Source organism: Chaetodon auriga, chromosome 20 (genome assembly GCF_051107435.1).
Source record: "Chaetodon auriga isolate fChaAug3 chromosome 20, fChaAug3.hap1, whole genome shotgun sequence".
Classification (NCBI taxonomy): domain Eukaryota; kingdom Metazoa; phylum Chordata; class Actinopteri; order Chaetodontiformes; family Chaetodontidae; genus Chaetodon; species Chaetodon auriga.
The window spans coordinates 11158118-11168783 of record NC_135093.1 but is presented as its reverse complement, the minus strand read 5'-3'; the positions used below and the strand labels follow the sequence as shown (position 1 = coordinate 11168783).

Sequence of the window (10666 nt, the reverse complement as noted above, 5' to 3'; positions counted from 1 at the left end):
ACATAGTCATAAAATGACTTAAACTAGGATGCACAGGGTGCAGGGATGTGCTTGGAAGATGCATAACTTTGTTAAAGGAGGATGCAGAGAGCACTGACATCAAAATGAGGCTAATTCTTCCACATCATTCTTTATCAAATATTTCTGGGTAATATTTTATTCCTGTCTCCATAACTACTTGGACTATACTGTTATACCACATTTCTACTCGTTTTTCCCCCTATACCTCCACCCAAAGTGTCCCTTTCTGTGCCTTTCACTGAAACACTCTTTGCCCTTTCACTGGCTGCTCACCACTATGTTACTCCAGCCTCAGTCTCTCTGAATGTCACGATCCATCTCTGGTTGCGTCCTGTTCTTTTTATAGCTGGGCAGCTGAAATGTGAGGGGTCACAATGGGAGGATAAATACAAGGACCAGCAGGCTGGGGGGGGTGTCGCAGACGAAGGCCGGATCTTCCTCACTCTCTCTTCTCTCAGCTCTCCTCCTCACCTCAAAGGTAAAATGAACAGAAAGCTAACTATGAGATAAATGCATTACTTTAATTAGCTTGTTGTGCTTTCCGTTGAATAGTTTGTTCTTATACAGCATGAGGCGCGTAACCTTTCCCACGTGAGAGAAATACGTTTCACCTATGCTTTTGCTGAAGCACATGTGCCACATTGTGGTTACTGTGACAGCTAGAGCTATATGTGTCACATTTAACCCATATACATATGTCCTCTCACTGACCTCAAGCCAACTAAAGCTGACTGAAATATCTCAATGTTTTCAATATTATATTTAATATTCACTAATGAACAGAGTCACTTGCCTTCTAGTTCACACTTCTCTTGCACTTCAACTTCACTTTCACAAACAACATTTCACAAACAGCATGCTGTATTATTACACAGCAAACGATTGTACTTACTGAGCAGTTTAGCTCATTTGTCTTGACTGGTTGTTGCGCCACCTTCCTTTATCTGATGCAAAGTTTCCAGTCAGTCAGTGGTGACTCACTTATTTGAGTAGGTTTTTATTAAAAACACTGCTAAATTTGTCCAGGCTGTGTGGTTATTAATATTCCTGTAAAGTGCATGACTTCTGAACAGTGAAGTATGAGGCTGTGCACTTTTATTTTACATAATGCCTTCTTGCAGAGCCATAGTGCTTTCATTGCCTTGCATGTAATACACTGTTTATATTTAGTTCAGCCTATTGATAGTTGAGGCGCAAACAGGGAGAGAGGGAGGGACGAGTGCAGGAGGTGTGGGATAGAAGAGCAGGGAAGAGGAATGGAAAGAGAAGGGGGCCGTGAAGGGGAAGGGAAAGGTCAGGGAGAAGAGGCTAGAAAATGGAATAGGTCATCCACATGCTTGTCATGTATTTTCAAGGGTGGTTACATGAAGGGTGGGGCAGTGGAGGGTGGAGGGCTCTTTGACACTGGATCTCCTGTGCCACAGCATATTGTGCCCGGGGAATGGCGTGTAACCCCGGCACATAAGGTGCTTTATGATACTGCAACAGTTATAGCTGCAACAACTGCAGTCACACAGTCAAAACACCAGCTTAAAGAGACAGACAGGAAAATGTCAAACCATACAGTCAGTCTTCTTTCACCACTTCCCTCACATAGTCAACCGAGGCTCATGTCCTTCTTTCAACACTCAGTTTCCCATGCGTTCATAAGAACCACAAACTCAAATGCAAATCTTTGCAGTATATCTTTCGTTGAACTTTTCCCCTCACCGTCTCTGTCTAAATGTACCCCTGCGTCTTCCCTGTTTCCTCATTATCTCATCGTGTGTCTTCTTCCTTCTCCTCCTCCTCCTCCTCCCCCTCCTAACAAGAGTCAGGATGCCTCACGCATACCCTTTCCTCACTCCTGAGCAGAAGAAGGAGCTCAGCGATATTGCTCAGAAGATTGTCGCTCCCGGCAAGGGAATCCTCGCCGCAGATGAGTCCACCGGTAAAGCATTTCAAGAAAATGTATTTACTTTATATAGAAAATCATTAGTCAGTCATGTAGGACAGCCAACATCTGAAAAAGGAGTGTATTTCATTGACTCATTAAACTTTCAACAATCTATAAAGCACACAACAGAGCTGACAGAGTATAGGTGAACTAAATTGAATATTTTCTGCAACCATCTGCAAATGCTTACAAAAAGCACACTGGTACCATCCACAGATGGATCCACTTTTCAACTATCTTATATCTCCACATCTTCTAGGCAGCGTGGCCAAGCGCTTCCAGAGCATCAACGCTGAGAACACTGAGGAGAACAGGAGGCTGTACCGCCAGCTCCTCTTCACCGCTGATGACCGCATAGTTCCTTGCATTGGAGGAGTCATCCTCTTCCATGAGACCATGTACCAGAAGACCGACGACGGCAAGGCCTTCACCCAGTACCTCAAAGACAGAGGCATGGTGGTGGGCATCAAGGTCGATAAAGGTGTTGTCCCCCTGGCCGGAACCAATGGCGAGACAACTACACAGGGTGAGTGAGAAACAGATGTAGACACAAAGAGAGCAATGTGTGAATGTGTTTTTATACCTTTGTCTAACTTATTTGGTGTGTCCTGTCTCTCTGTCGCAGGCCTTGATGGACTGTATGAGCGCTGTGCCCAGTACAAGAAGGATGGTGCTGACTTTGCCAAGTGGCGCTGTGTGCTGAAGATCACCCCCACCACTCCCTCAAGACTGGCCATCATTGAGAACGCCAATGTGCTGGCTCGCTATGCCAGCATCTGCCAGATGGTAAGACACATCAGTTGGATGCTGAAATCAGTGTCTACGTAATTTTATTTCCCGATAATTTTACAAACGTCATGGCAAGGACAGATAAAGGTTATGTTATCCTATCACTGACTTCCTGCATGGGTGTTTCTACACTGTCTCTCTGAAATGCTCTCATAGCAATTTCAGTACAGCGCCGCTAATAACGCCAACCCAACAAGGAGTTGCATTAGGTCTATTTTATCGATAATTGTATCATATTAGTTTTATCTATTTCAACTGTAAGTTGAGAGATGAAAGTAGCTTTTTTAATCTCAGATCTAAGTTAATAGTCTCAAAGACTCGTCAAGATTTATACAGATTTAGTCTTTGGTGTGTCTTTGAAGAATGACAAAACACTTCAATAAAACGTCCTCAAATCTGGACCTACGTACTGTATGTCCACACTGTGATTCTACTGTTTTGCCTCCTTATTATGAACTTCCCTCTGACACCTGCCTCTCATGGTAACACAGTCATTTTGACTCCTTTTGTCTCTGCCGTCCTCAGCATGGCATCGTCCCCATTGTTGAGCCTGAGATTCTCCCTGATGGTGACCATGACCTGAAGCGCTGCCAGTACGTTACTGAGAAGGTCCTGGCTGCTGTCTACAAGGCCCTGTCCGACCACCACGTCTACCTGGAGGGCACCCTGCTCAAGCCCAACATGGTGACCGCTGGACACTCCTGCTCACACAAGTACAGCAACCAGGAGATCGCTATGGCAACAGTTACTGCCCTGCGCCGCACCGTGCCCCCTGCAGTCCCTGGTGAGTGAGATGCACAAAATACTTGTAATGCAAATGTCTTGATTCTTTATTGAATAGTTGCACGGCATTCATTCTTGTCTAGAGAAACGCGTTGCTAAGCTCTCATGGTCTTCCTGTGCAGGCATTACTTTCCTGTCTGGTGGCCAGAGTGAGGAGGAGGCCTCCGTCAACCTGAACGCCATGAACCAGTGCCCTCTGCACAGGCCCTGGGCCCTGACCTTCTCATACGGCCGTGCCCTGCAGGCCTCTGCCCTCAAAGCCTGGGGCGGCAAGAAGGAGAATGGAAAGGCATGCCAGGAGGAGTTCGTCAAGAGGGCTCTGGTACGTGCGATTATAAAATAATCATGCTAATTAAAGAAAGTTAAATATGCCGTCTTGTGTTACACATATGCTGCAGTAGAGATTTGTTAAGCATCAGACTTCGGTGCTGTATTATACATTCAATAATACTGCCCTTTTTGTCTCTTACAGGCTAATAACCAGGCCTGCCAGGGCAAATATGTTTCCACTGGAGGCAGCTCTGCTGGTGGAGAGTCACTGTTTGTGGCAAACCACGCTTATTAAGCATGGACACTCACTAATTCTCTTTCCACCATCTTCCCATCATTACTATGTCACCATGGAAAAGGCCACGACCTCTTGTGCACCGTCTCACTGCACTTTCACATCATCTTGGTAGAAAGCGAAAGAGAAAGATGGGGAAAAAAAAACTTCCTTTGGGCTGTTGCTGCAGCTAGGAGATCCTGAAAGAAATGTTCTGCCTCCATTCCCTTACCTTTTATTTTTAAACACCTTTTCTCAGGTGAAGATTCCCACAATCTTTTTACGCAACTTGTACTATTCTTTTTCCGTGGTCTGATTCCACCAAGTGCAGTATATGATTTATGCTGGTACCATGGAATAAAGTATTTACCCAAACATGTTGCTTAACTTTTGAGTCTTTGCACATTATTGCAAGGTCACAAACAACATTAAGAAGCTGCAGCCACTGCAGCCTGATAATATCACTGCGAGATGAATAACATCACTAGCAAAAGAAATACATAATCAGCCAATGTAGGTGCATGTTAATCTTCATCCGACAAGTCCTTGTAGCATTTATGACCATACTTCTGTAATATCCCAAGCACATTTATCTGATGTCTGTCGTGTAATTACTAATAACTGTATAGATACATAGTTCACACGGGATATGATGGTTAATATGATGCATTATTACAGCTTGAACTACAGCCCTGACTGCAAAAAAATGGGACTGTGTTAAAAATTAAAAACAGAGCTCATGTGCTCACCCTTTCAACAAATATTCAACTGAAAACAGTACAAAGACAATATCTAAACATTTTCAGGCCAATATAGGCTCATTCTGAATTTGATGCCAGCATCACGTTTCAAAGAAGCAGGGACAGTGGCAATGAAAGACTGTGGAGCAACTGCTAACATGAATGATTTTATACCATTACCTACAAAACTGACTGACTTTTTAGAGGTGTATGTGTTAAATGAAGTTTATATTACATCAAAACAGGCCAACCGGAAGAAATTGAGCACAATGCAAAAAAACATTTCTCGCTGTGGTTTTTCTTGCATTGAGCCTTCAATAACTTAAAATAAATTACCACTATCAGGCTCATAACCACACACCGACATACAGAAGAACAAACTTTTACATCTGCAGTGCAAAATGCTTTATTCTATGGTTTGCAGAAATAACTATGCAAATCTGGAATATGAAGGTTCTGCATTGAGAATGCAGAAGAGCAGCAATTTTCTTGGAATCATCAATCAGTCCCCTTCAACACTATGCTCCGCCTGAGGGGATGGGATGCTCTTCACTGGTAAAATCAAATGCAATGTATGATACATGGGTATAAAAACATGCGTCATTACAATCATATACATACAAGTATAATCTGAAATGCAATAATGATTAGATAAAATGATTCAAAAGACAAATAGAACACAACAGACGAAGAAGCTGAGAGGTTGTTGGTGCAAAACTGTTAAACAGCTAAAATATGCTGCAGGAACACTGTCACTGAGATGACAATGCACACAAGCTCAGTTCCAACAGTGGATGCTGTTGAGTTTGTGCACACAAAGCTGTCATCTTGGTCAGTGCCAGTGGCCGTGAATGTCACAAAGCCGACATTCGCCCCCACCGCTTGATCTGTGATCCATTTCTGGAATTCAGACACTCGGGCATAGACTTCAGGAAAGCCAGCCAAGGCACAGGGAATTCCGAAACTGGTTACGCCAGCCTGGACCCACACTGAGCCTTGTTTGCATTGCAATGGTCCACCAGAGTCACCCTGAAAAAGGAGTGACAAAACACAGAAAACAGTTAATTGGTACTGTTGGTAGCAGAATAAGACTAGAATAGCCTCCAGCCTGGCACATGCTCAATGATAATAACATCAGTGGGTTATTATTTTAACCTGGCATGCTCCTTTGCTCTCTTGCCCCGCACAAATCATTCTGTCTGTGATTTTTGCTTCTGGTACTGAAAGGTAGCTGCAGCGGCATTGCTTTTTTCCAATGACAGGAATCTGAACCTCCTGCAGTGGGTAAAAGCTTGGCAAGGAAACTGTGGGAGAGAGAGTGTGAAATCAGAAGACTGTTTATTCACCCATCTTTTGCACAGTTTCAGGAGGATTGTTTTCCAAATGAAAAGCCTGCAGGTTACTCACCATTCTTTCCGAGTTTGCCCCAGCCAGTGGACCAGCAGAGAGTGGAGTTGTGGAACTGGCTGGAACTACTTGCCAGGCAGATCGGTTTGATGTAGTCAGTGAAACTGACAGGGCTGCTGAGCTTCATGACGGCAATGTCATTATTAAGCAAAGTGTTGTTGTAGTCAGGATGGACGATGACCTCGGACACAGTGCTGGACACTTCTTGGACATTGGGGCCAGTCTGAGTCTCTCTCCCTAAGTAGATGGTGTATGCCCTTGGTGATTTTCTGGATAAAAGAATAGATAAAGACAAATTAAATCAGTCAGTGAAGGCGGATTACATTGCCTTCTAAACAATTTCAAGAAGATTTTTCCTGTGTTTGTGGATACTTGGTGGAGAACATTGAGTTCCAGTTTATTATTCCTATGATTGCTAAGGATTGCCAAGACAATTCAATGATCATATTCTCTGTGAGTTAGATAAACAATGTGTGCATGTACTGGAATTCAGTTGTACATCCAGTAAAACCACTGGACCAGTCTGAGCTAGTCAAAGCAGATACAATATGGATTGCATGCTTGCTTATTACCTGGTCTGCTTCAGAGGGTGTAAGATGCACAGACAGATTGACAGTACAATGAGTCCTGTGGCTGTATTGTGTCACTTTAAAATGCAGAAATACATGGTTTAGACACAGCTCAGAAATAGATGTAAGTTAAACAAAGAGGGAGCTGTTTTCTGAGCCAGTGTACCATGTATTCATTTCACTGGTTGGACAAGTCACTAACTAAGGTTGCATCAAATCACAGATCTTATCAGACTTAGACCGCTGGTGTATTAGGAAATTTCATTTCCTCATTTCCTCAACTCAGTAAAGGCAAAAAAAAAAGTGAAGAAAAGCAGAAGTCTGACCCTCCTGTAGACTCCTGTTTCCCAAGAAAGGAAAGAACAACTCCAAAATAAGAAAACCAGAGGGCCTGGGAATTAATTCTAGTCCATATCAATTGCAGGTTGGGTCAAACTAAAATTGCTGCGGGGTCACAGCAAACAACAAACCCAACAGGATCTGAAAGGACAAGAGAAAGAGTCACAGCAACAAATGCTGCTTATTTGGTCAGGCGGCCTAATAATCTGCCACCAACACTTGGTTTCATTTGGATGTTGCGGTAGCACATATTGTTTAAGGTTTGACCGACGTGTTACATCCAGCCTCTCAAGCATCTTTGACAGTAACTCTTTCTCCAAATGTATTTTCTGCCCATTATCTGTGGGTACTGTTTTTATGAGACTTCTCTGTTGCTTCATGATTCAGTCGAATTTAGTTTTTCTGTTTTCCATTTTACTACCAAGCAAGTGAGCCAACTCAGCTTGTGGTCTGAGTCTTATGTGTTGGTGACATTCTAAGCGAACACTGCTAACATGTCAAATTACTGTTGGGCTGGGCAGTCAAAATGGAAGAAATGATTAGCCTGAAGGTCAATTACTTTAGTGTCAGAGCACTGAGGTGGAGGCAGTCTTACTGGCTCCCGGTTTTCCCTAAATTAAGACTTACACCAAGATGCAGTGGGCTGCTGTGAGGACCCACTGGTCACTGATGAGAGTCCCTCCGCAGATGTGATATCCCACAACATTGAAGTGCACGCTGACCTGCCAGGGCCATGACCCTGCTGTGGCATTCTCACCACCCACAATCTTCGTGTTCAGAGGCGCCACCCCACAATCTGATGGAGCACACACAACCATGTCAGTAAAGTTAGGCTCATTCATGTGGTCATCCCAAACCGTGTTTATTAAAAGTTGCTCATGTTCATTTTGGGTACAGTGCATGTGACTACATGAGCATTTACATTGCTAAGAGCAATTATATGGAATATATGAACTGTGCTTACCTTGAGCCTCTGACCCTGGTGGAAAGAGAGATGGAAAAAGTTACTTACATTTCTATGCCTTAGTGGGTTTTCCAGTATACTGGAGGTATTAGTAGTGCTGTGTGGACACTGTATGTGTCACTACAGACACAAGGTGGCCTCAAAGTTCCAGCTGCTCCTTTTTACTCCCTCATCGGCTTACTGATCAGCACTGTGCAACATTCTTAGAGTATTTTGTTTGCCATGTTTTATTTTGCTCATTTACTTAGATGTTCACCAGGGTGGTACAAGGCTTCTTCAAAGTACTGCACATCACTGCAATATTTAGGTGTGTTATGTGGTTCATTGAAGCTTTTTCTATTTTCAGTTGTTATATGTCACAATGTCCTCTTGATGTTCAAGTCCACAATATGATAAAAGAACGTTTTCCTTTGATGGCCAGACTGCTAATGTTGTTGGAACAGGTGTGTTGACAGACTTCACCAAAGTACTGTGCTAACCAACATGAAGAAGCACTGCCCAGTTTTCCAATACTCACACCACTGTTACTCACTGTCACTATTTCCCACATGATGCTTGATTCTGCATTTCCATATTTACCAGAAAGGCTGGTGACTTGTCAGATTAATCAGATAGTTACACAAAACAGGACATAACCCAAATGAATAAGAAAATGAGCTTACATCCAGTTTAACACCCGTACAGTAATGCTGATATGACGGATAGATGTTTCTCATTTTTTTTTGTCTGTGAGTTCTTTCTCCATATTATTGCAGTATAATTACGTACACATATTATACATATAACGTGTTTTGAATAATGGAAGAGAGAAGTCATTATCCCAAGCTGCTTTACAATTGCTGAAACAGTGAGTAAGTAAGCAAACCTCTCAATGATTTACAGGTGTTCCATCACTGATAATTATCACTACTGTAAAAGCATCAGTCAACGGCTCTGTTCAGTACAGCATTCCTGCAATAAACCATGTCTTTGAGGCTACATTCATATTATATTTACAGGTGGTTTTAATATTCTCCACTGTGTATAAAAGAAAGAGAAAACTTCAGGCATTAGACTACAACAAAATACACCCTCAAAAATGGCAATAGAGTTGGATCAAAACATCTCAATCACTGATAATGGAAACTAAATATAAGCTTTAAAAAGATTATTTATTGGGGTATAATAGATAATAACTGGTAATCAGAGTGAAAGCTCACCTTGCCGAGTGAGGGCTGCACACATCAGGAGTGTCCATACAGTCCAGGCCTCCATACTGAAATGTGACTTTTTGCCTTCAGCAAGCGCAGAGTCTGTCTGATGTAGCTTTGTCATTCATCAGCCGCACTCATGTCTGCTATATACAGCAAACACTCCCCACTCAAACCTGTTTTTCTTGATATCTCTGACGAACATCATCCACATCCACCCACACACAGGTTTAATACTGAAAGAGTAATTAATTCATCGACACTAAATAATCAAATCTGTCTTGATCACCAATAAATGACACAAATGGCCAGAGGGCCTGCACAACATGCCTAGTATGTGGCTTCCTTTGGTGTCACACATATGATAACAGTAGTTAACAGAGCCTGCCTTTGTTTTCCTTGGTGTATTATCATAAAAGTGCTGACTGTGTGTAGTTGTGCTACTTGATCACATCTTGACTCAAAGGGTCAGTGATGTCTTTGGAAAGCCTCCGAAGGTGTCTTGGTTTTCACTCAAAATAAAAGCCTGTATATCACAGTCATGGATGATACTGAAGTTATTGATGCATAAGTCTGTAAGCATCATTTTGATGTTGTAGCTTAAAATAAAAAAAAACTACACCATAGTTCATTTGTTCAGTTGATTTCACTGAAATGTAGTGGAGCAGAGGTATAAGTATCAGAAAATGGAATACCTTAAAAAAAGTACCTCAAAATCATACTCAAGTACAGTCTCTCTCTCGCTCTCATACTTGCGCTCGCTCTCTCCACCTCTGGCCACCTCTCCGTTTCACATACTTTCACAGACATACATACAAACTAGAACATTCAGTACCTTTCCACATTTTTGAAATGACTCTAAATTAGTTTTCTCTGTCTTGACAGCGGTATGATGGGAAGATTGACACATCCTCATATCTGTCCAGTAATACTGAAACTCAGTTAGCTTTGCTGAGCAGAAAGACTGGAAACAGGGGGGAAGAGCAAGTGTGGCTCTGTCCGCAGGTAATAAAATCTGCCTACCAGCACCTCTAATGTTGACTGACTACCACATTATATCTTCTATGTGTAATTTGTACAAAAATCAAGGTACAAATGACATGTTGTGGATTACAGGAAGGACCCTGTTGACTTTGGACAGAACCACACTAGCTGATTCCCCTGTTTCCAGTCTTCATGTTAAGCTAACTGGCTGCATCATATTTACAGGACAGATATGAAAGGGATATTCATCTTCTCATCTAACTCTTGTCAGTTGCGAGTAAGAATAATCACATCTCCCAAAATGTCAGAATATTTCTTTAAGTGCATCAATTACCTGTCTGTCAGTAAGTAGTGGCATAATAAATTCATCACTCTAAGCTTAAAATTTCCAAAATTTGTT

At 42.3% G+C, this 10666-nt stretch overlaps 2 protein-coding genes across 2 annotated transcripts; one reads left to right on the top strand and one right to left on the bottom strand.

Annotated features, from left to right (window-relative positions):
* The first annotated feature begins 392 nt into the window (after positions 1-392).
* aldoab (aldolase a, fructose-bisphosphate, b) lies at positions 393-4445 on the top strand. The gene is made up of 7 exons (XM_076759247.1): positions 393-499; positions 1833-1951; positions 2217-2483; positions 2583-2743; positions 3272-3530; positions 3652-3851; positions 4002-4445. The coding sequence occupies exons 2-7, from the start codon at positions 1840-1842 to the stop codon at positions 4092-4094; spliced, it is 1092 nt and encodes a 363-aa protein (XP_076615362.1). The 5' UTR covers positions 393-499; positions 1833-1839; the 3' UTR covers positions 4095-4445.
* An 855-nt stretch (positions 4446-5300) lies between these two features.
* Positions 5301-9382, bottom strand: LOC143338677 (chymotrypsin-like protease CTRL-1). Its single transcript, XM_076759254.1, has 6 exons — positions 9292-9382; positions 8093-8107; positions 7756-7924; positions 6221-6489; positions 5969-6117; positions 5301-5842 (listed from the first exon to the last, which is right to left on the bottom strand). Exons 1-6 carry the CDS (start codon positions 9344-9346, stop codon positions 5534-5536), a joined length of 966 nt encoding a protein of 321 aa, XP_076615369.1. The 5' UTR covers positions 9347-9382; the 3' UTR covers positions 5301-5533.
* Positions 9383-10666: the final 1284 nt, after the last annotated feature.

Bases quoted from the DNA above. Each gene is read 5' to 3' on its own strand.
- aldoab (XM_076759247.1), top strand. From the start codon at position 1,840: ATGCCTCACGCATACCCTTTCCTCACTCCTGAGCAGAAGAAGGAGCTC. The intron at 2,484-2,582 runs GTGAGTGAGAAA...TCTCTGTCGCAG, and splicing joins TGGCGAGACAACTACACAGG to GCCTTGATGGACTGTATGAG. The intron at 3,852-4,001 runs GTACGTGCGATT...TGTCTCTTACAG, and splicing joins AGTTCGTCAAGAGGGCTCTG to GCTAATAACCAGGCCTGCCA.
- LOC143338677 (XM_076759254.1), bottom strand. From the start codon at position 9,346: ATGGAGGCCTGGACTGTATGGACACTCCTGATGTGTGCAGCCCTCACT. The intron at 6,118-6,220 runs GTGAGTAACCTG...TCTCTCCCACAG, and splicing joins GGGCAAACTCGGAAAGAATG to TTTCCTTGCCAAGCTTTTAC. The intron at 5,843-5,968 runs GTTAAAATAATA...CTCCTTTTTCAG, and splicing joins AGAGCAAAGGAGCATGCCAG to GGTGACTCTGGTGGACCATT.